At 38.3% G+C, this 25524-nt stretch overlaps 1 protein-coding gene across 2 annotated transcripts in view; it reads left to right on the top strand.

Moving 5' to 3' along the window:
• Window positions 1-3673: 3673 nt before the first annotated feature.
• The window catches only part of EYA1 (EYA transcriptional coactivator and phosphatase 1), an 83212-nt gene continuing 61361 nt past the window's right edge, over window positions 3674-25524 (top strand). Inside the window, exons 1-7 of one of the 2 annotated variants that reach the window (XM_066332264.1) lie at window positions 3674-3760; window positions 5196-5323; window positions 7162-7224; window positions 16173-16250; window positions 18102-18171; window positions 18548-18693; window positions 22759-22896. In XM_066332264.1, the coding sequence (XP_066188361.1) occupies window positions 5200-5323; window positions 7162-7224; window positions 16173-16250; window positions 18102-18171; window positions 18548-18693; window positions 22759-22896 (619 nt within the window). In that variant the 5' untranslated portion in view covers window positions 3674-3760; window positions 5196-5199. The remainder of the gene's footprint in view (window positions 3761-5195; window positions 5324-7161; window positions 7225-16172; window positions 16251-18101; window positions 18172-18547; window positions 18694-22758; window positions 22897-25524) is intronic. The other variant, XM_066332272.1, reaches the window with a different exon arrangement.

Genomic DNA, 25524 nt, shown 5'->3' with positions numbered 1-25524 from the left:
TACATGATTATTGGAAGAGTGAAAGCATTACCAGTTTTCCTGGGTTGCCAGCAAGGTGCCTTTCTGCAGCCAATTTGCATTTTAGTTTTGTAACATTTTGGCTGTTGAAGCCATTGTATCGGTAGATACTGACTGCATCCTTCTTTTAGGGAGGTAAAGAGTGCTGTTGGGAAAAAAGTCCCTTTCTCTCCCTCCCTCCACCCCTTCCTAAAAATGACAGATTTTTTTTTTTTCCTAAGGAGGAACACCCTCCTTTGAAAGCTGCTTTTATCTTTGAAATTTGTTTCTTTAAAGTAGAACTGCATTTTAAGAGAAGATGTGTGCGCTGGCTATAGTTTTCTGGGTTAAATTCTTATTTTCACTTCGAGAATTTCTTTTCAGCTGGAAAAATGTTTTAAATTATAGCCATTAAAAAAATTGCTCCTAGCAAGCAAAAATACTGTGGAAAAGCTGTAATTTAGACAAGTACCTACATTTTATTTGCTTTGTGCTGCTGAAATTTAGAATCCCTTCCCATTTACAGTTTACTTTTCACAGAACATTATTAACTTTTTGGCTTCATACATGATCTTCTGTCAGATGCTTTTGATTTGTAATTTAACAAAGTATAATAAACAGTGCAAAAGTCATGAATTTTCCTCTGCATCCTGAGCTCTGTGGTAGGGAAAATGTGATAAAATGTGTACCTTAAGTCTTGTTTGATGATCTCTCAAAGCAAGTTTGCCTTCTGGAAATAATTTCTGGGGTTGAAGAGCATGGTATTAACAGATTTAATGTGGCTATTCAATGGATTGGTGGAGTACTATGTGAGGTTTAACAAAATGAGAGAGACAAATTGAACATCAACAAAACCTACATCTGTGAAGAATTATAAATTTAATTAGAAAAAAGGGCAAACTTAAAAGACCTCATTAACTAATCAGAATTTGATGTTACTGATTTAAGATTCTTAAATGGATGAATTTTAAGTAGCTTTGCTATCATTGTCCTTTTTTTTCTCACTGTGTACTACATAGTGCCCAATCTGCAGTCTGTATTAAGGAGAAAGATGTGAATGTTACTGACAAAAATCAAATTATACAGTGTAATGTTTTTGAGGTATTAAGAAGAACGTGTATGCCATTTAGCATATAAGGCTTTTTTAGTTTAAGCAGAGCACTGAGTATGAAGGGGGTGTGACAGCTCCTTTTTTTTTTTTTTTTTTTTTTTTTTTTTAATGACCCATTTCTGTCTGGGTAAGGCAAAGCATTTCGGGTTTTTTCCCCCCACATTTTTTTTTCTTTTTTTTAGATGTGAGTTATGTTGCCAAACTTCGATTATCCAGAAACCTGTTGACAAAATGGGAATATATGAGAGAAAGCATAAGCACACACCACCCAGAAATGTTTTTATTCTATGAACTAACTGGTCGTCACAAGTGTGGTTCCTTACTACGTTGTAATTTTGTACTGCACATAAAAAACTGAAAGCATGTGAAGTGTAGCATTTTGTAAACTGTAACTAATTTCACTCACATCTGTGTCTAATTGTTGTCTGCATTCGCATTCTTGAGAGTAGATTTATTTTTCCTGGACCACTCTGTGGATTCAGCTGACCAGCCTAAGTGAGGATTAGTTGTTTTAAAGTTATTTTGATTAAAGAGTCATTTTTAAATTTGGTAACGTGCAACACATGGTTTAAATAATCCTTGAGACACAAAGGAATATATCTAAAGTATGTCTAATGAAAATGAAAATTGTGGATATGAACTTTCACAAATCATAGCGTGTTGGAGGACATTTAAGGTATATATTTAATTCACTTTGAATGAGCTGGTTATTTTTTTTTTTTAACCCTGTCCAACAAATACATAAATGAGATCTTTCTTGCTGTGCACATACATGAATATGTATATATGTATATAATGTATATATTTTCAAATGTACAGAAGTTACTATTTTTGTAAAAATTGGTACTTAAAATAGTGAGGATTACATTTTTTTTATTTTAATCATGTATGAATAATTGTGTAGTGCATGTTGGAAAATATCTTTTAGTTAAAGCATTCATTTGAAAAAGGAGGTTTTTTCTATTATAAGAGATGGATTTTAAAAGATCCTGTGCAACAGGGAGTGAAGATAGCTCTGTAGGCAAACTTAGTTCTCACCTATAATTTTTTCCAGGTGTTTAGAAGTAACAGCAGAAGCATATCCTAAGGCACTCTGCAGCAGTTTCTGGGGTAAAGAACTAAGGGGGGAAAAAATCCTGAAACCAAAATGCACAGTTTTGACTGTATCTGCTAGTCTAGTTTGATTTGGCATGCAACGATGTATTGAAAAGCGTGTTATGCAGTACTTTAAGTACCCAGTTATAAAAAGATTGATGTTTTTCAGCATGCATTATTGCATGCTTCTTGACATCATTTGTAATGTTCTTCCTTGCCTGACTGCCCCTAGCAGTTGTTTACTCTTGCTAGTAGTAATTCTGTCTGTGATTAAAAATAACAAAAAACCCACCCTACAGACACATAAGTAGGATTTGCTCGGATGATTTTTATGGCACTTAAAATGCCTCATCTCCCTTGTCTTTGCTCTGTGATCATTTAAGAGATGTCGGTTCAGGTTGAGTGGAAACGCACAAGAAAGATCCTCAGTGCAGACATTAAGAGCATATAGACCTTGCCCAGAGAAGCTTTCGTGTGCTTTTAACTAACAGTGCCTAGCAGTGTATTTCCACCTGAATTTTATCACCTGGTGATGATTGTTACTGGCTGGAGTTTGTCAGTAAAGCAACAGTATTTTTCTGATGGAATATGGAAACTATCACTCACCTGAGTTACAAAAGGCATAATTTTATTAAAGTCAAAAATTATCGGTGGGCTTCCCAGTGGAAAAAAGATTCCTTTTCTTCATGAGTGACCTCACAGGTAAATGCTACAGCTTCCTCCCATTTATTTACCCAGAAGTCTCATTTTAAGTAATTTTATTAGAAATCTCGTTAACAACTGGAATTTTTAGGAGTAAGAACTGTGCAATAATGCGTGGAGTTTTTATTTTAATTTGACCTGGCTGGAGATGGTCTTCTTTTAGAGATGGTCCTGTAAGGCTGTTGGCTATATAGCGAAGGTCTTTACTATCGGTAGGCTTTCCCCCTTGTTATTCTCTACCCCTCCCCCCAAAAATAACATCAGCATCTCCAGTTTGCCTTTGGGGTGGGCTTGACTTGGGGGGTTCCCTGTGGCCCAGGCGCAGAGGAAGGATGGCCAAGAGCAAAAGAAGAAGAAAACCGGTGTGATGAGGGCAAGGATCTGTCGAGCCCGAGGGAGAAAGGAGGGATGAGAAGAGGCAGAGCAGCGGAGGATGCTGAGGGGCTGGGGGCAGGAGCAGCTGGCGCGGCGGGGTTACCTTTGCGGGGTGCAGGGCAGAGCCGGGCCGTGCCGGGGGAGGGAGGAGTGAGCCCCTCTGCAGCTGTCACGGGCCCCTGATGAATCACTATCCCGTCACTTGGCTGCCGTCCCCTGGCGCGGGGAGGAGGGAGAGAGACCTGCCGGGGAAACAACAGTTAAGCCTTCAATTTAAAGACAATATGCCTTTCAGGGGCACCGCGCCCTCCTCCTCTCCCTTTGGGTTTAAAGGACAGAATTGTCATCCGTAGTGATATCCTTTCTTTAAATTAAGGCCTCATAGTCAAGTGGAGTAATAGAAGCTTCTGTTTGTTTCCCTGGTTTACAGGTGCAGAAGTCTCAAACCAGTTCAGATGTTGCTGTTTCCTCAAGCTGCAGGTAAGGATTTGACTGAAAATTGCTAATTTTTTGCAAGCCTTCTATTGTTTTTGTTGTTTTTTTTTTTTAACTTCAAGTGATAAGTAAAATATTTATTCTTGTTTCTCACATTAAGCAGATAAGTAAGTGTTGGGAGCGTAGCTTTTAAGTGTGTGCAACCAAGTCTGTAAACCATGAGCACCATGTAACCATGTAACTTTTTCACTAAACTGATTGAGTTTATATTCGATGCTAGCATTTTGAACTCGTTGCAATACCAGCTTCTTCTTTTTGTGTAGATTGTTTTAGGTAGAGAAATATTAAGTGAAGGATCTATGTTTAGAAGCTGTGAAAAAATTTCGGTTAAAATACAAAAGCTTCGTACCTGAAATGACACTTAGGATATTTTTACCATTGCTGCAGGAGTAATTTTATATATAATTTTAATAGTCTTTAAAAGAGCCTTAGCATTTCTTTTAAACTGAAAAATTACTGGTTCAAATGCCTTGGGGCACAGTAACCTATGAAGTTTCTACTGGGAGCAATTACTTAATATGAGCACGTCAAATAACAATATCAAACGTTTTTAGGTATAAAGGAACAGAAGGATAAAATACTGCAGTCATAAGCCCCAACATCAACCAAGGGATGTGTCATGGTGGTGATGACCGATGGCCTTTTAATATAAGGCTACTGAAAGCACAGATCTTAAATATTCAGCTGCTTTTGTGATGCTTAAACATTTAATTTTTGCTTTAGATGGGAATTGCTCTTTTCTCATTTTGGCCAAGCGACAGCTGCTGAGGTACAGCAGAGTGCTGAGGCACACTAACGCCTGTATGGAGTCACTGTATGTCGGTCATATCCCTTTCCAATTGGGCACGCTTTATGTAATCCACAAAGAAAACAAGTGAGCAGACATAATAATGTTTTAATGCTGCATTTGTTTCAAAGGAAACAGAGGAACAATTAAGTAGTTTGCCAGAGTAAACGCGTACATCAGGAATATCTCATTCCCTGTCAGTAGATGATAGGTTTCCACAATTGCTTTGAGTGTTTTATTTGTTTTGGAGTCCCATTATATTGCCACTGAGTGGTAAATCTTGAGAAAGCAGAGTGTTAATTTGTTTTTAAGAGAGCATATGTCTTCATATGTTGGTGATTCCATCTTTGTATATATTTTAAAAATCCATGATTACATCAATTTTTAAAGGGCAGTGCTTGGAATCTAAGTTTTGTTTAATTGCAAGCTGCAAAAATAATTACAGTAGCTGGCCAGTCGTGTGGGGCTACAACATGAGTTAAGCACTGGAAAAGATCAAGTTGGGAGAAGTAGTTAATTTTTTACTAAGTGTTTCTGGGATGCTGATAAATAGCAGGCTGCATCTCATAAAGGCAGTTCCTCGGTAATCCATGTTGACTTATGTCACTAAAACTAGTTGCATCTTGTTTTCAGGTCTATGGAAATGCAGGATCTAGCCAGCCCACATAGACGACTAAGTGGTAGTAGTGAATCCCCCAGTGGTCCAAAACTTGATAACTCCCATATAAATAATAATTCCATGACACCCAATGGCACAGAAGGTGAGCCAGCCTTTTTTTTTTTTTTTTTTTTTTTTTTTTAGTGTTTCATGATTTGTTTTTTCTCCTTGTGTCTTTGGTGTTCCTATGGTCAGCAGGCTATATAATGTTTTACTATTTTAGGTGTTCTGTGTTTATTCATATGGTACATAAAGGCAATGTTCAGTGTTTATCAGTGGTTACTATTATCAAGTTTCAGCAATAGTTTTCATTACAGGTTTATGTTTCTTTCATGGAGTTTGAATGGACTGAGTGGGTAGTAGCAGAGCTGAAATGTTAAAATAAGTCAAAAACTGAAAAGGAAGTTTAATGATAAAAGAATTTGATGAGTTTGATAAGTTTAATGATGAGATAGCTTTTTTTGCTATTTTGGTATTCGTGTTCTCACTTTTTGCAAGCTCCTAAGGCTATGAGAATTTTGTCAAGTAGGCTAATAAAACTGAGTGTTGAAAGTTCCTCAGGCTAGCTTGCTGCTCTGATGGAGTGGCCAAAATTCAAACAGGTGTAGTAATTCAATGGGGTAAACTGATACCTATTTCTCAAGAAGCAGTCAGGCAGTTGATAAGTTATGTTTGTTCTCAGTAGAATACTAACAACAGAACAACCTAACAGCTTTGCCAGTAATATAATACATCTATAATACCTATAATAATATGTATAATGAAACACAGAAGGTTTTATACAACAAGCAGCAAAAAATGCTCTTTCCTGTGCCATTTCTATGGCAATAGTGGGAAAGATCATACATGAAATTTGACTGGCTGTGTGAACAGAGACTACACATTACTAGAAAAGAGAGTCAACACAGATTCAGTATTACTCTTCAGTATAAATGTATAGGTAAACTGCTACAGCTGTTGTAGCAAAGATAGGCCTTTTTTTTTTTTTTTTTTTTTTTTTTTTTTTTTCCTGAGAACTGGGTTGTAGTAGTGCTGTCAGACTCTTTAGGATTATGGACATGTGTCGCATTTTTCCAGGAAAGGCACATGTCAATCAAACAGATGTTGTCCCCCCCTCAATTCCCCAAATATCTCTGTTATTCATTGTAATTAGAGTCCTTGGTAGTGGGGACAGTTTATGGGTTATCAGATTAACAGGAACTTGTGCTAGACTTGTGTGTAATTTACTTTTTGCTATTGCTGTAAAAGTATTGCTTCAATCAAATATTAAGCCATTTGAAAAAAATACCTTTGTAAAGTATAAATAAAATGCTTGCTGTGCTCATGTAGTTTAAGCAGGAAAATAGTTTATGTCCATAAATGAGTCTTCTTCCTTTAAAATACACAAGTATGTTATTATATTTTTATAGCATATTAGCAGGTATGTGCCACTTTTGGTACAGGATAAAATTGCCCTTTCAGATTAAAAGTCCTTTAACTCACAGAAGCCTTTGTTGTAAACTTCATGAGTTTTTCTACCTTTTATATAATTTGAATAATTTGTTCTTTTGTAGCACAAAAATAGGGGCTGTTCCTTGAAACATTGAAAGATGTTCATCATCTGACTTGACTTTTTATTTGACAGGTAGTGCTGTGTGCATACACTCTGAGAAATGCTTATTATTACTTTGTCAGGAAGCGAGGTGTATGTTGTGTCTATTTGTTAATACACTGGCCTCAGGTAGAAAATAATTTCGGAAATAATATCTCAACTTCTAGGTAGGTATCAGAGTTTATTGAAGAAAGTTATTTGAATCGTGGTAACTTACTTATCTGACACTAGAACTTTCCAGTTTAAAAGAATTTGGAGTGAATTCTACCCAGAAGGTTCTAACTTGCAATACATGTTTGCCTCCTGAGATGAAGCCAAATGGTTTTCTTTTGTTTGCCCTTTTCCCTCAGGTGACATGACCCTCCTCAGCACTGCAGACTGGTTGCTCAGCCCTAGCACACAGAGCCCCGCAGGTTTGGGTGCTGCAGGCGTGGGCACTCCGCATGCGATTTCGGATGTTGCTCCAAAAGTGTCCTGAGAGATAGCTTGTGCTTGGCCGTTCTGCTCTAAGCTCTCTAAGTTGAAAATTCCTGTCTCTGATTGCTCTTAAGTGACAAAGGGAAAGGTTTTCAAAGAAACTAGTAGAATAATTTATTTCTGAATGAGATATGTGCCAAGAGACAAAATTTGTGAGTGAAGCAGTTGCCTAAGGACCTGAAGGTGGAATTTTTACTGCTAATCTGTTTTATCTTGAGAAAATGTTTTGTTAGGCTCTTTGAGCTGCTAAAGAGTCTTAAGAAAGAGTGGAGTGAATGAAGCAATAGTTTTCTATTATTTTAATGAAGGGTGAAGTAGAATTATTTTTTCTGAGAACTGAAGCAGAATCCTGCTGAGACACAAGTGGCTGACTGTAAGGATGCAGTTGTAAGGACTCACCAAACACCTCTTTCTAGATGCTTCAGTGTGGTTTGTTTGTTGCACATGGAGTGGAGATGTGGGTTGCTGAATCTTCACGTGTCTAATACAGTCTGTGAAACCAGCTTGTAGTTGCCATGCACACATTCTCACTAATGTGAAAGAGCCCTCCTTCTCTAGCATAAGAGATCTTCACGTGACTGAGAAGCAGGGCGTCTAGGTATTTGCATGTTATAAATATCTTGTAAAGATATGTTAAATTTGATTTGACTATGGGTGTGATTTTGACAGGTTTCCATACCCTGAAGCACAGGATATGTTCTCTAGATGAGGGGAGGGGAAGAAAAAAGGAGAAGGAGAAAAAAATACCTGTCCCAAAGTGAAATGGCTGCATTTCAAACAAATGTTCATTAATTCCTCTAAGGCACATTTTCAGACTTGTCTTCTATTGATGTTTTTCTGCAAGAGGATGTGGTTGGAAGATAGGTCACTTTGTTAGCTAATATTTTTAGCTTCACACTTAGCTGTAAGTTTTCAAAGCACTGAATGGGGATTTAGTTGTGCGACTGAGTCTGAATTTGGTCTCTACATGCAGCTTATATATAATAACTCTTTGTGTGCTTAATTTCACTTCGACAGAGAAAAAAATCTTCTCTTGGCCAGGCAGCATAGTCTTCACTGATGGGGAAGTAACAAGGAAATTATAGACCTTGACCAGACAGAAATTTCCCAGGATCAAATGCAGAGAACTAAAATGTCTGGCACTCAGAAAAACTTATCCTAGTATGCCAAGGTGATGCTAATTATACAAATACTATAGTATTTGAGGTTTTTGCGTTCTCTTTAAAAGTATTTTCACAACATATCCTCTATTGTAGAAAAGAGCAGGTGCTGGACACCATAAAAAATTATGTCCCTGTACAAATTTCCTAAGAAAATCTCTTAAAAAAATGATTGGAGTAGACATCAAAATGTTCATAGTTTTGCCTTATCTCTAATCTTCCTTTGTCAGTGAACTGCCATGGCGAGTTGATACTGAAGGAGTTAAGGGAACAATAACAACAGAAGCTCATAAAATTGCCATTCATTAAGTTTTATCAGACAGCTGGTGGCCATTCCAACACAGTGCCCACTTTGGTAGATACCCTTTCAAGGGGAAAGGCCGTGAGTAATCAGTAAATTTGAAAGGAGTGGGAAATCTGTTTTCCATGGCAGACAACTGCATCCAGTTTCTGCCTATGGAGATCTTTACTTTTATCTTAAGAGTGTAAATCAAACCTGATGGATGGCGTAGAGTGAGAAACAGAAGCCTGTGGCCCATCATGATGATGTTTTATGCAACTGGAATGGAAAAGAATAGATGAGGACTGGGAGAAGGAGCTGTTATTTTCTGAGCAACTACTCTTCATTCATTTAAGGAATACAGACCTGCTACTGCCCTTTTATTTGAGTGTTCAAGAAGGAAGGAGGGAAAGCATTGTCATATCAAGTGGGAAGGGAAATGGATAACAAACTGAAGATCAGATTTTCAAAGATACATAGAAAGGGAGGCTTCAAAGGGAGTTGGACATCAAAAATCCTTTGGAAAAAAATTATTCTCACTCTTTGAGTACCTGCTGCAACATGAGAATGAGATCTGACACAAAGGCAGTCAAAGCTCTCTACTACGAGACTATCTGATTTGTGGCCATTAAAAAGGTTGTTTTAAGTCTGGTGAACATAAATCCATCTTCAGGGTTTCAAAAAGCACTGTGTGGTATGTTTGCTGTTAAGTTACAGTATTACAGAATGAAGAAAAAATTGTTTTCAGTATTTCCTAAAGTAATGGGGGAGTAAGATGTTAAAATCTATAGAGAGGGTTGTCAGAGCTGGTTGTTGTTATGGCATGTGAGGTAGATTTCTCTAAGTAAATGTTATTTCTATAAATGATATTTTTTGCAATTCTAGCAATATTTTGTAGCACTCAGAATAGTCTTTCAATCTTGCATTTAAGCAATTCACATGGGCAGTGAGTGATTTTTTATTTATTTCTATTTTTTTACATTTTTAATATTCTTGTGTGCTTTGAGATGCAAAGTTGTGGTAGGTGATGGTGATCAGACAATTAGAAATCAGCTTCTTTTGGTGATTCTGGTTGGATTTTGGTACCTTTTAATTAATTACTCATTACTGAGTTCCTGCTAATTATATGTGCTGAAATTTCTGTACTTGTGTTTGCAATAAGGAGTTAGATGGTATGAAACTTGTAATTGATACCTCCATATTTAGACATCCTGAAATAATAGCATACTAAAGGTAGATATAATATTTGCTTTTCAGTAGGGTATTAGCATCAAGAGTTGTGGATGTTGACTTCTTTACTCATCCCAGAAGTGTACAAGAGGACTGTTGTTTGGCCAGAGGCAAAAACTGCAGAGGTCCTGGGCTCCCAAAAGCAAGCTGGGGGTCTGTAGAGGCTAATAAGAATCTTCCACCTGATGTCACTTCTAGAGGATAAAAATCAGATGCAGTCGATTTATGTGAAGGCAAGGGGCTGACTTGGACTATCCTTTCTTCCCTGCTCTTCACCTTTTTTTCCCCTGCTGTATTACATTGGCTTCCTTCCAGACTCTTTGTCTTACCTGTGCTTTTATTCTCCTGCTTCACCAAGAGGCTTTCTGTCCTGAGCACATGTAGCATAATGCTCTATTATTCCTCTTTCATAGGCACTTGGCCAGTGAAATGACTTGTCCACTTCTCTGCTGACTCAGTCGAGCAACTCCTGTTGCAAGGCCTTGGGGAGGAGACTGGCTAATAAATATTTATGTACTTACTGTCTTTTCTATATGTATGTGCATCCATTTTTGAAAGAGTCTCTATTTCAGTTTCCTCTGTAAGTTTTTCCTGAAAGAAAGGACCTCATTTAAGTGATAAGTTTATAAAAATACTGGTTCCTACAGGCATTTGAGGTAAACAAAAAAACTCCAAATTACAAATTACTTAAAAAATAAATCTTAGAAGCACCATTATTTTAATATAATCTATTTTTGAAAACTTCTCAGAGATGTTCACAGCACATGCTGTTTCAGACTTGGATGAAGTGTGGTAGTGTGAGAGCACTCTCTGAGTGTGTCTGAGGGTCCCAGAGCTCCCTGTGCACAGTAGTGCACATGGGTTTCAAGGACCTGTGAGGATGTCTACTTCTTTACTGAAAACTATCCACAACACATCATTCTAGGGGTGGTGTCTTTCCAGTGGGACCAGCCTGGTACACATGTGTGTACCATTGTGATTCCTTACAAAAATGTCATGTGAAATGCCATGTGTTATACGTCTGGCCAGTAATACAGATGAGAAGGAAATCCAGCCCCGGCTGTCACTGTGCACCTGCAGAAGGAGCAGAAGTAGAACATCTTAGTCAAAGACCACCCCTTAACAGGGTAGTATTTGAAGAGCCTTAGCAATTTCAGACTTGTGGCTTGATGATTTAGCATTTGCATTTTATAATCTTCTGATGGATTTTGCTTGCCCCAAGTAGATAAAAAAAGCACGAAACGTGGTTACACTTCAGGGTTGGCCATGTCTTTTGACCCCTGGTCAGTGAGTGAAGTACCTGTGTACCAGGTTTGATGAAACAAGCTAGGGAATTTGCTGCTGCTGGTGCTGGCCAGAGGGGAATGGAAGCTAGCACTATCCTGCTTTGTCTAGGTGAATTTGGCTTTAAGTCTGTCAGTCCTGGAGTTCAGACACTGGCCAAACGTAGAGCATATTTCCCATTTATGAAAAGTCCCACCTTCTTTGTCATTGTGCTTCTGTATTCATGTGATAGTCTTGTGGTTTTTACACCTAAATGGCAGAGCAGGCTTGACTTCCCCATGCTGCTTTCCCATTCACTTGAAGACCTCCATGTTCCCAGAAGGTAGTAAAGACAACCTTCTTTCCCCTTAATGGCCAGGTCTGTGATGTTTTGTAGCTATTTTGTCTGGCTTTGGTTAAAGAATGTGAATAATATTCATGACCGCTGCAAATTGTTAAACATGTGCATGGTCAGAATCCCAACTGAAAAGAGGAAAAGAATAAAAGGAAATAGAATAGTCTATGACGCTTCTAAAAGGATTGGTTTGGGATATATGCTGCCTCCATTTGAGATACAGACATTTGGTGTAATTGGGCATGTGAGTGTGAAGGGATAAGAACCTTAGTTTGACAAAAATACTCTCATCTCCCAACTGCAATGAATTTTAACCCATGACTGTACTTGTCAGATAAACCTCCAAGCTGAATCTTGCTTAGCTGCTATGAATACTGTCCACCCTTGTCTCTATCCAGATGTTTTTGAATTTTCTTTCTGATTTTGCACTGTAGCAGTGACACCATTTCTTTGTAAATTTAAGGTTTTTACTGCTAGATGAGGAAGTATGAGGATGTTAAAGCTCTTTCACCTGAAATGCATAATATAAGAGGAGGATGAGGGTCATGGGAGTATATGTGGTAAAGCCTAAGTATTAGCCACAGCCCAAACACTGGAGAAGTTTTGAAGCCTCTCACATCAGAGAAGGGGAAAGCAGGGAACAGTCTGGGCTTGAACTAGAATGTGCTGCTTTGAGCAGGGACTTTCTTTGAAAACCACACAAAAATTTAGGCTGGAAATTACCTTCTGGTAGTTTCCAGACAATGAGATTCAGGAAGAGTTCTCTGCTTTGAGAAGCAGTAACAAGTAGGTTTATCAGGCTTCATGGTCAGAAGCTGATGATTTGATATTCTGTGATAGAAAGAGAGAATAATATCCTGGATAGGAAGTAGTATAATTGAGTAACCTGTAACCTTTTTATAATTGCAAAATTCTTCACTACAAACAGAGGACTGCTTGAATAAAATAATGGAAAATATCATCAGCTTAGGGGTTCAGGGTAGAATTTTTGTCTTGTTGTTAGTAAAAATTATCTTTATGCTTCCAGGTGAACTTTGGGCTTCTATAGTGAGTACAGCAGGAGGATAGTGTCAAGCAAAACTGTGTGAATAGCAGTTGATACATAAAGTACTTAATCAAGATTTACATGGTATTTAATTACTGCTATTATTTGAAGATGAGACCAGCCAAAATAGGGCAAGAGATTATGTTTTTATGTATGTGTATAAACAAACTAACCACCACACTTACTTTGTTTAGTCTCTTGTAACCCATGAACGCTGAGAGCTGTTAGCCAGGAATCATTTCATTTTGCCCACTTTTGTGTAAAACACAAAGAATATAACATCATAGTGTTACTTCAATCTGAAAACTGCAAAATTAAAACTAATTTAATGATAGGCATGTTTGCAATATTTCTGTTCTGATTTAATGTACATGACATAGCTGTCAACAAAGATGAGTTCAGTAGATCAAGCTTTATATGTATTTAATGTAATAAAAGCAATATTTAAAAGATATTTTAAAACTTTACTGTTTGCATGCTGGAAGGTGCAAATCTTTATGAGGTATTCCTACAATTTCTATGTTAGGAGTAGCCAAATACTAGCTCTCAAAATCCATATTTACAATAGCCAGCATCTCATTCCTCATAACACACTTTACTGATATATATACCAGGAACTTCATGACAAGCTGTTGAACTCAGAAAGTTGTTACTTGGCCAATGAACCACATGAACTTGTGGGTTCTGATCTGAAGTTCTCTCTCTCAATAGAATAGAAACTGCCATGTAAGTCATTTTTAAAGCACGTTTTGCTATACAGCTGACAAAACAGGGCACATTGCACTTGCAGTCTCTGAGTTCCTTTAGAAAAAAATCTTAGCAATCTATATAATATTAGATCAGCAGTTGTGATTCTCTGATTTTTTTCCTTTTTTTCTCTAAGTTAACATTTGTGCTGTTATCTGCTACTCCTATTTTTTCTACTGTTCTGGGTATTTTCTTACAGTTTCTTTTTGTCTTTTTAGAATCTCAGAAATGACTAGAAGCAAAAAATAAGGAGAAAAAAAATCTCTTTATTGACATAATTTCTTAAGCTCCTTGATATATAAACCAAATCTAAATCAGTAGTTCTAGATAAACACTGGCTTTTTGCAGCAGATTAAGACGACATTGGTCTGCTTCCTAAACTTCTTGTTGATAATCTATTACAAGAGTGGTTTGGGTGGCACTCAGTAGTACATTGCTAAATCAGAGTTTGTCTCTAGAATTCAAGTCTGATGATTCTGCACCTTTGTAAAGGTCAATTTTGATAAAGGAGCAGCAGAAAGGGGAACTTCTCCTGTGTCACTTTCCACAGTTTCTGCCACAAGTGAGCATGGTCTTGGCTGTTACTGGCAAGCTTGCAATGTGTGTTGTCTAGCTGTGGCAATATTCCCACTCATTTCCCAGTGTCATCCTGTGAAAGCTTAGGACCCGTCACAGAAATGTTAATTGTCATGGAAAATGGGAAGAGTTGAAATCCAGAGCACCCGTAAGCAGCATGTGGCTGAGCCAGATCTGTGCTCCTCCAAAGCCTAGATTCCTTGGACAGCTCCATATGTCTCTCATCATAGATATGGATGACTTATGTGCTGCTGGGATAGACTGTGAGACTTGTATTTTTAGGCAGTCCTTTTGCAGTTCTCTTTCCCTGTGATTCTGGGGTTAAATATACTCCTTTGCAATCCATTCTGCCTTGGACACACAAGAGACCTTTCTTTGCAGTAAGGGTACATGTAAATATTTCCAACAGGTAAACTCATGGCTATTCTCAGTTTATTTCTTTGTATAGCAAGATTTCATCCTCTTAAATGTGCTTAGGCTGATAGAAAGAAGGATGCAGTAATTTTCAGGCATTTTGATGAAAGTGCTTGGGGAATGGAGAGTTTTTCAGTACCTATTCATCTTTATTAAATTCCTGACTATCTGTGACAAAAAGGTTCATTAAGGTTGTGGCTTTTTCTAAAGACAGCATTTTAGGGCATATATGGTAGTTTCTGAAAAATTACTTGGGATAGACACTTTGCAATAAATATTTCATTGTGTCTGTGTGTTAGACTTCCAGTACTTAGTCATTAAATGGATGGAGAATAACTTACATGCTGTGTCTTTAAGAAATACCTTTGTATTAGAGTCGTGGTTCAGATCATGAGCGCATTATTGGAGTGAATCTCGTGGCCACCTTTTCTTACCACATTAATTCCCCTTAGGGAGTGTCTTGGACTTCACTTGTTTCAAAAAAGCTGCTTTGCAGAAGTGCAGCTAATGTTCTCAAGCTGAATAGCTGCTCTCAGAAATGCCTAGCCTCTGGACACTGGGCCTTCTGCCTCAACCATTTCACTTCCCTAAGTGGACTGCATTGCTTGTTAATGTAGACACAGCAGAGTTTTGTATGCAGCTAAGCACTGACCTCCCAAATTAGCAGACCAAAGTCCTGCATGAGGGTCAAAAGAAAATAATGGATGATTAGTAAAATCTTGAGAGATTTTTTACAAATCCCATGGAAGAGGCTTGGTGTAAGAAACAGAAATGCAGAAATAAGAATGTGGACTGGCGATGGAAGGCAAAGTCTTGTGTGAAAAGAGGGAAGTCCCTCTGCCTTATCCCTTCCAAACTTGGTACCAAAGGTTTCTGCTAGTGATGGTTGTAATTCCTGAACACACATGTGTATGTATAGGGAGTAGCTATTGGAGCCTGTTTTGCATACATGCCAAGTCAGCCCCATCCTTGCTCTTTGGATCAGGATACTGTCCTGATCTTAACATTACAGACTTTGCACTAGACTGATAGAAAGGGAAATGGTTTATTTACTTGAGGTTTTATTTAAAGTCATTAATTGATTATTAATTATGAATCAGCATGACCCAGGCAATAGTCTGTTGGTCTCTTTCTTTTTTACTCTCAGACAGCTGTCTTATATTGTGGGTACAGAGGGATAAAATGTAAAAGCATTCTTTGAAGTATTTGGTGAGGATTGTCTTTTTTTTTATTTTTAACCCTCTTTTTTTATTCGGGGTTGTTGAGTATAAAGTTGCTTTTCATTTTGAGAGGAGAAATCTACCACAAGAAAAGTGTTTTACTTCATCACAAATTCTTAATTTTCCTCTGAAAAATTTATTTAATTGGAAACAAAATTTGAACAGCCCTCAGCAAAAACCATTCAAAAATTATTTCTCTTTTTGTCTTATTCAATTTTCTGTCTTTCAAGCCTGTAAATGCTGTGTGACCTGATCTAAATGTGGATCCTTATTGTTGGGTCTGTAGGATTAAGAGGAATCAGGACAGGTGCAGGGAGTTGCATGGGGACTTCTGGTTTGTTACAGTGGCTCTTATTCCTTGGGGACAGGAATAACCCTCTTGATCATCTTATATTTATGTGTAAATCATAGCTGCCAGTGTTTTGCATTGTTTGTATACACAGATACATAAAATGCAAAATACTGATAGCCATGATTTAGAATGTTTTTGGCAGATTTTTGTTTTATTGAGTTTGTGTTTGTAGTGAGTGTGTGTGCATGCGCCTGCAAAAATATTAGGAGCATATAGAATATCTTCTGTTTATATTTCTATAGTTAAAACAGAACCAATGAACAGCAGTGAGATCGCTACTACTACCACAGACGGGTCTTTAGACAATTTCTCAGGATCAGGTAAGGAATAAACAGAAGTTTCAAGCTCAGCATTTTTTTCATTTATTATCTTGTTATCCCACGTGGTCTAAACCTGTGCACCTTTCTTAAAAAGCCTTTTGTACTTTCCAGCTTATGCCTATTTCTGTTCATTTTAGTCTAAGTCAGCAGGAGTTTTCCTCAAGGAAGGAGCATTACAGTATCAGGCTTATTAATGTCCATTGGTGTCTTTGGTGGGAGTCTCACTGGGGAGTATTCTGGCCCAGAGTAATTACTTTTTGTTTTCTGTAAGTAAACACACATGTCTCTGTGATTATTATTCTAATTGAGGGGTAGGCCTTCCTCATTTATTGTAATTTATTATTACCAAAGTATTCATTCTTTTGTCAGGCTTGTTTTCTTAGAGGAAGCCGAATGCATTTTAGCTTCTGGCATACAGGATACAGGCACTGTGAGAACAACCTAAGGTGTGGACTGCCTGTGGTATTTCTGGCCCGCTGGTTTTATGGTGCAAATCAAATCAGAAAAGGCTCTAATAATATATTGCGGGATTACATTTCCGTAGTAGCAAAATTTGACATCTCTCAACCAGTCAGACTCCTGGTAGCCAGCCCTTCCCTGGTCGTGTCACAGCCTCCATTTTCTGCACAGGCTGTTGAATATGAAAGCATCAAGCCTGAAAGCCCAAAGAAAGTTTTCTGAGGTATTTTAATTCTCTGAAAGAAGAAAATGTTGTGTACCTAATAGTAGCTACGTACATCTGTGGTGATCTGAGTAAAGGTTGGACATTTGGCATATCTGCAGCCCCATAGGCCACAGAAAAGAAAAATGATCGAGTGTAGAGGGCCCAGAAAGAGGCTCCCTGCTTCCTTCCCAGAGTGTAAAGATGATGGATTTTCCCTGTAGCTGGCCAGGAAGGGGGTAGCTGGTGAGGAGTAATTACGCATGCCTTGTTTATTTCCAAGCACTTAGCAATAAGGCCTGTTGTTTCTCGGGCTGTCTGATTTTACAGTAGTCTCATAACCCGCCGGTGACCCTTTCCTGGCAAAGGTCTCCAAGCCCACCTTGGGACCTAGAGGAGAAGTGACACCCAGACAGTAACCAGAGAGGCAAGGGCTCCCAGAAATACTGCCTCGAGCAGAGGAGGCCAGCAGAGCTGCCACGCTCTGAGCAGCACCCAGAAATGCAGAGAGAAATGAGCTGTGTTGGTGGGAGGCTCCGTGTCAGCAGCGCTGCCCAGGGAGGGGCTCTCAGTACAGCCTCCTCCGCTTGCATGTTTCACCAACAGCATCTGCACCCTGGACATCCTCATGCGATACTGATTTGAAGGGCTGAAAACATTTTAGACAGCAGATAAGGTGGGAGAAAATAGAAGTGTAATAAGGTAATACAAGGCATGTATTAGAAATTATTTTCTTTAAAAAAGAGGCGCGTGCTCTGATGTGGGCCATATGTTTTCAATTGAGGCATGCATAAAACTCCTTCATAAAATGTAGGTCCTAAAAATTCTAAAAGTTAATAAAATGTTGCACTTGAGATATCAACAATCCTTTGAAAATATGAAGGGAAATGTTTCTATCAGGAAATAGGTTGTTTGCATTGAAAATGTTGCCTGTGTGCAACCAACGAATAAACTATGGCTCAGGAATTGTACAAAGGGGCAATTTAGTATTTGAGATTTGCAATCAAGATTTTAATGTTAAGCATTCCTATATAGTTCCTCATAAAATATGATTTTCTATCTAAGGTATCAGTGATATTTGAATTTAATTAAAATCTTGTTAATACTCTGAAATTCTATTAGGAAAAATAATATTTATCTTTGGTGTGTGTATTTACACTTCTGTATGCTTTCTTTTCTCCTTGGTGCAGCAATTGGAAGCAGTGGTTTCAGCCCAAGACAAACACACCAGTTCTCCCCACCACAGATTTACCCTTCCAAGTATGATATCTTTTTAAAATAATAATAGTAGTAGTAATAATAATAACTGGAATAGGCAGATTTTAACCTCATTTAAAATAATAATTGAGTCCATCTGTTAAGCCATAATTTAAACCGCAGCAGCTTCTAGGGAAAAAAAGATTATTTTTTTTAAAAATGCTAAGAATGTATTTGAAAAATATTTGTAAAGTTCTTATTTCACTTATTCTTTTATTATTGATTTCTTATTGTTTTGTCTCTTAAAGTTTCTGTTGTGTAGCACAGCCTATGATTGTGTGTTAATGAAGCGGCAGGATTATACTAAGGCTAAAAATAAGTGCAGGCATGTCTGTCTAACGCAGTGTCTGTCCTATTTTCTGTCATTTGTAATCAATAGCAGACCCTACCCACATATTCTCCCTACCCCGTCCTCCCAAACGATGGCTGCGTATGGGCAGACACAGTTTACAGCGGGAATGCAGCAAGCCACAGCCTACGCCACCTACCCCCAGCCCGGCCAGCCCTACGGAATCCCTTCCTATGGTAAGAAATCTCCGCCAGGCTCTTTTATCCCCGAGGTAAATGGGGTTTTTTAGATCAAGATTGCGTGACCCTTCGGTTAGCGCTTAGTGGGCAGCCGTGCTCCAGAGCATTTCTTGTGGAAGGCTGTTAATTTTCCCACCTTGGAATGAGTGATGCTTCATTTATGTATTAAAGAGATGCAAAGATACCCAAGAAGATGAACCCATTTTGGGATCAGGAGAAGAGATTCATTAGGTTTTTTTGTTGGTGGCATCAAAAATACAGCAGTGAAATGGGAAAAGAGATTTTGGGGCTTCCATAACACAGGCCCAGCCCCTGGAGACTTGCTCATGGCTCTGCTTCCCAGCAGTGCATGGGGTTACATCAGGATGCAAAAGTCTGAATTTCAGCTGATACACATTACTAGGACCCAGATGAATCTGTGAGACTGTGCTGATTTTCAGCAGGCAAAAAAACTGTGACTCAAAAATGCTTTCATTAAAAAAAAAATCTCGCTTTGCAATGTTTTAAAACTCCCTGGAGGTGAAAATTGAGGTAAATTGCCACTAAAGCTCTGTCTGCCTGATGAAGGAGATAGTACTAAGTAGCAAATATTTCCAAAAAAATTTAATTTAAAAACAAGCTGCCATGGGTGAGACCATTTTCCTGCCAGACTGTCTGCTGGCAGACCACATAGCAGTGCAGCAGCAAGGATGCATTATTAGAAAATAGGTCTTATATTTCTCAGGGGGAATACATTAAAAATATACAATCCATATGCTTTGAGCAGTATATTTGTAAAAATACGTTCACATAATGTAAGTTTTATACCAAAAGGACAGAACTCACCATACAAGCTGTTCACTTTAAAACTGTTAGAAGTTTTAAGTGCAAAACTGGTGAATCTCTCATCTTGAAGCCTGCAGGGTGAAAATCCACTGGATCTCAAGTATATCCTATGGCAGATTATGGTGAACGCTCGGTAAAAGAAATACGTTATTTTTCCCCTTACCTTAAAATAGGTTTTTAAGTACAAATTGGATATTTCAGTTTCAGTTTGAATGCACGTATTTTAAACTTACACTATAAGATGGAGAGTCTCGGACACATGCACAGACATACACACACACACACAAGAGCTCCTGTTGGTGATGAGAGCTTGTCTGCTAATTCCATCTGGATCAGGTGGGATGATAACCTTTTCCCCACCCTGCTTTTGTTGACCTGTTTCTCCTGTGGACACTTCATGTTAATACTTGGCTTACTGATAGGCTTGGGCAGCCCCAACAGCCCCCTGACTTTTTTTTGGTTTTTTGCTTGGTTCCTCTGGATTAAACATGACCTCACTGAAGTCAACTCTAAAATTCCCACTGACTTCAGCCAGGCCTTGATTTCACTACTTGAGTTTAGCTGTCTCACTGTCGTCGGAGCTGTAATTGAGAGTTGCTTTACTTGGCAACTGCTTGTGGGGGTTAACATGCTTGCCTACTCTTTTGTTTTGGTTTGGTTTTTTGCCTAGTCCATCCCCCATGCCTAGGATTTCAGATAAATTTGCAATGTTTTACACTGCAGAGCTACTTTTGACCACTGAAATCCTCAGCTCCTGAGCCAAGAGGATTTTTATGTGTTTTATTCTTTTCAGACTTGTGCCTTGTGGGTGGTGCTAAGGTGCTCCTTGCTGATGTATTTTATAAGAGTAATATTTAAAAGCGAATAACTATTAAAAAGTTTGGGGACTTAACATATATTTTTGCACCCTTAAGGCATGCCATGTAATCTGTGCTCCCAAATGAAATTTGGGAGCATTAGGACACTCATTTGCAATAGGCAGGTACTGAAGCCTTGCTTAGGGCCAAAATTCTACTCTTCGATCTGCAGTTTAGACCCCGTGTACCCTCTGTCTTGCCTTTCTTTCATCCAGGCAGAAATCTCACAGCAGCATAAAGAGAGAAGACTTATGACTATGTGAAAGGAAAAACTGAGTTGAGGCCCCTTTTGTTTTGTTTCTTTTCTCTGGGTTTACTGGAAGAAAGAGTACTTGTGAGTTCCTGTATCAGCCTGCTTTAAGTTTTCTCTCTAGAGTGGAGTTTGGGAAGGTGCTGTCTCAACTGTAGGCTCTTCATTTTTCCAGTTCCCCACCTCCACAGCCGTGCAGCCATGCAGGCAGGAAGGGGGGCGGAGGGGAATGCCATTGACAGCTGCTGCCCTGGGGCTCCTGGCTCTGCTTCATCTGCAAAGCCCCCGAGGAGGCTGGAGAATTTCCTGAAGCTCTTTCCTCCTGCCTGCTCCAGCACCAGCATCTAGCAAAGGCTTTGCTTACCAACTTTTTTACTTCCCAGATCCTAGCTGTCCTCTTGTGTCACTGCCCCTTCCCACTTCCTTGGGTACATTAGACTTGGGAGAAGGGAGCATCAAGGTTTGATGAGTGAAGGCTTTCTGGATGAGAGCAAGTGTGAGAGTAAGTCCCAGGAGATGAAAGGCTCTTCATAGCATGGAGGTTTGCAAAAGGGCAAGTGCCAAGTTGTCTTCACTCAAGTGGCATCCTGCTGCTGTTGCTTTTGATCATCTCCTCTTGCTCTGTCTGAGATGGAGAGTTGGATCAGGCTGTTAAAGGAAACTTAGACTAGAAATTTAATGCTTGATTTAGTTAAACTTTCTCTGAGCCATATTTAATCAGCATTTCAGAAGTCCTTAAACAGATAACAAATAGGGATTGTTGATACCAAACCATCCATAGCAGGAATTTCCCCTTGGAAATGAGGTGTCAGGATTCATCATTTGAACTGCTTAATTGTAACGTGAAACAGAAGAATCAAGTAAGTATCAGGGAAAAACAAGCAAAAAGGTTTAGTTCAGCAGTTAGAAGGTCTGGCAGAAGGAATTAAGGTTAGTTAATGACAGCAATTGAAAAATAATTACTTTTCTACTTAGATGGTAGAAAATATGCTGCCATTTGTATATAGGGAGATATTAAAGTTTTGCCAACAAAGTAACTTCTGAGCCTCCTACCTTGAAACATTGTTGAATATTGTCTAAAGAAAATCCAACTAGGAAATGGACTTAGATTAACAGTAATTTTCAAAGGAATGTTACTAATTCACACTTAGTTAATTCAGTTCAAATATTGTTGGTTTCTGAACAATGAGGTATCACTGACTGCCACAGTGAAACCTAAGAATATTGTATCACTTTTCTATTACTTTGACTATAATTATTTTTAAATGGTAGTTCATGTTGGGACAACCTTGTAATTAAAACTAAGAGACAGAGGCTGAATTGTGTGCATTTCCTCAGTATTTTGCTTGCTGATATTTCCTTGCTCATTGCCTTACAAATTGAGGGAAGAATCACTGAAACTGGGCAGCAAGTCATTCATTGATCAGACTTTGGATTCTTTTATAACTAAATTTAGAAATGAGAGAGTAATGTGGTGTGTAATGGATTTCTCTGTCAGTGCAGATTAATGACTCTGCTATGTTTTTCCCAGTTCAGGAGCTTGCTTCAGGAATAGGTCCTGTCTCCTAGGTGCTTATTTGTTAAGAACTGAATTAGTTTTTAATTACCTTTGAAAAATCATCATTGCACTTAATACTCTAGTTCTCTTTTTCCACTTCTAATTCTTTAAAAAAACCATTCCTGGAGCTGTGTAATTTTCATGTAGGAATAATATACAATGCAATTCTCAGTTATGTCGTTAATGGGTAGATGGCAGGAGAGCTTGGCTATGCTATGCTTCATTAAATTCATATAAAGTTGCTAATCTACCTCTGTGTAATGTCATGAATATATGGAAAAGTTTGCCTCTGGCAAAGGAAAGGAAAAAAGGAATAATGCAACTTCCTGTTCATGTATAAATTTTTTTTGCAGTTATTGGAAACACAGTTTTGAATTTAGCCTCTCCCTGGTGAACTTCAGTTTTCAGAGTGCTTTTAAACTGCCCTTACCCTATTAATTTATGCATGCTCTCAGTATTTGTTCTCTCAGGCAATAGTAGGTATATGTTAAAATGGCTGTTAATTAAGTGATTTTATTTTCCATCCCTGTTTGAATATGAACAAATAGATTTGCTGTCACTAACTGATTTAGGTGCATTGTGGGCAGGCATCAAGACAGAAGGTGGATTGGCACAGTCACAGTCACCTGGACAGACAGGATTTCTAAGCTACGGTGCCAGCTTTAGCACACCTCAACCTGGACAGGCTCCCTATAGCTACCAGATGCAAGGTCTGTATAAACAGATATTACCATGAATTAGATATAGCTAATGCTATGGTGGGGCTTTTTCCTCCTTGTTTTGTTATATTCCTAGAATAAAAATGAGTGTTTGCTTGAGCACTTAACTCTGGTTTTATTGCAGTTGGAGATGAAATGATGATTGCCTTTGCTGAGAGAGCAACAGGCCAGCTCTCAGCAGTTTGGAAGATCCCTTGCTTCATTAAATTTTAAATATTGAAGTGTTCTAGTGTTATTACAGTAAGAAATGTATCTCTGAATAGCAGTAGTTTAGCAAATAGTGAATGAGACAAAGCTAGTCCTGTAAAACGTGACAGGATTATGAATTTAGGAAGTGCCAAATATAATTTGACACCTGAGCGTGTTCGAGGAGGGAGAAGATAAAAATACCTACTGCAGCTGTGGAGGTAGCTAAGTAATGATTGAAGTCTATTTCTTTGAAGTCTGTTTAGAAGCTGAAAGTCTTTGTATATGCAGGCTATTATTATCAATTATATTTTGTAGCTGTACTTTCCTGTTTAGTTTACTTAATGTCTTTCCACCTTGTTCTCCCGATTCATTTTCCCTCTTCTGTATTGAGAGGTCACTGAATGTGCCTGGTTCAGAATTGTTCACCACTTGATGGATATTTTATAAAATCTTTGTTTACTAGAAATAGCTAATTTGGGATGTCTACTGCCTTTTCACACCTGACTTGGCAGTAGATATTGGGTGTGTTGTGGATTTTGGAATTGTTGAAATAAGACATCAGTCACAGAAAGGGACTACAGTTTTTTATAAATTTAGCACCTTTGTATAATATCAAGCTCAGTCTAAACTGTGTGCCACCAAGCTCAGTCTAAACTGTGTGCCACCAAGTAAACACTCCATGAAATGTCTTGAGACAGAAGTGCTTTCAGAGACTAAGTGAGTAAGATTTTGCTTTTGTTCCACAGCTTTAAGGATATATAGATCTGAGTCCTTTGCTCAGACACAAGAGAGATGTTTTTTGTGGCATTTTTTTTAATCTCCTTTTGAGCTACATGTTGAGTAGCTCCATAGGGCAGAAGTGGCCATCTGACATCTCAAATACTGCTGACTTATAGTATATTCTGAAAAGCAAGAGGGACAGGACCAGAGTAGCACATGGATTTTCATCTATGTGCTGAATAGTGATGATCTTCTCCTCAGCCAAGTAAATGTAACCAAACAAGGTTAGTGGTTTTGCTTTCTGCAGGCAGCTACACAAAAAACTCAGACAACAAACACAGCTCCACACCCACCTCTCTCCCCCAAAAAATCCTACATCTCTGTAGGAGAGAGCTCAAAATACTTGCCAGCAGCGGCTAAAATGAACTTCCGAATCAGCATTTCAGCTTTTAAGGAACTGATAATTCATGGTCATTCGGAAATAGTGTTGTTGAAAAATCATGTCTGTGCTGCCTGTAACTTCTATTGCAGAAGTGCCTTCATGCCACAGTCATATATTGGGATCCTGTTGTGTTAACTTCTACAGGTAAATAAAAATATAGTCCCCATAGAAGTTGGAGGCTAAAATTAAACATGCAAGCTAGAAGATCCTAGTAAAACAATAAAGCTGACACTGTTTGTGTATAATAAACAGTTGGTACCCCATACTGGTTATCTAACAGATCTAAAGGTGTTTTTTGTAAGATATTGAGCAGAGGGATGTCAATAAAAAGGGATTTTAGGCAGGACAGGGAAATAGTTTTGCAGATGTCTATGAGAAACTCATTCAACAGTGGGAGGAAAGAGGGAGCAGCATAGGATAACTTAGAGAGTGCTTGGAAAATCTTAAGTGAATGCTGTAAGTAATGTGAATGCTGGCATTAATAGTGTAAAGCTAGGAGCCTGTCAATAGATTGCATAGAGTCTGCCATTAAGGGTATTGCTTTTATTGTTCTGCTATATGCAAGATATTTATAAGATCAGAATTGTCAAGCTCAGCAAAGGGTGACAGTTGTCAGGAGATGGAACAGTAAGATCTTGGAAAGAATTTCAGCTGTATAGTTTGAGAGGCAAGGATCTTAACATATTCTGCAAAAAGAAGTATATTAAAGATGACCCAGTTGGGAAGCTCTGATAAGAAATGGATCAGAAGCATTGATTTAATGATGGAATTGTCTGCAGGGCTTAGGGAGGAGGGGATCTTACTCTGTCTTCTGCTCTAGCTGTGCTGTGCTTGAGCTGAGAGCTGCTCACCTGTGAAAGTCAATGGATCATTGACAGTCTGGGTAGGGCAGAAGAGCCACAGGTCAGAGTTGGAGGGTCCCTGTGGTGTGTATATCCTTTTTGTTGTGCTCATAATCAGTACAATATATGGGTGAGGGAAGGACTGGTCTACAGAAACCTTAGCAACCATAAGAATGGAAATAAGGAGAATATTTCAAATGAAAGGACTGGTGGAGTCAGTAGTTGCTAAGTAGAAAAGAATCACATTGCTGAACAGGTCTTTCTTGTAGTTAAATGTTTGACAATATATGTCTATACTATACATGAGAATATATGCCTTGATAATATTTTCATTAAGTTAACTTTTGTATTTGAAACAATTCCAAATTGGCTTAATTCTCCCTTTTGATTGAACAACTGTTAAAAGTAAACAGGAACATTTGTTTC

The sequence above is a fragment of the Sylvia atricapilla genome, chromosome 1, assembly GCF_009819655.1.
Source record: "Sylvia atricapilla isolate bSylAtr1 chromosome 1, bSylAtr1.pri, whole genome shotgun sequence".
NCBI classification, from domain to species: domain Eukaryota; kingdom Metazoa; phylum Chordata; class Aves; order Passeriformes; family Sylviidae; genus Sylvia; species Sylvia atricapilla.
Note: the sequence above shows the minus strand (reverse complement) of the source record. Positions and strands in the feature narration are given on the sequence as shown.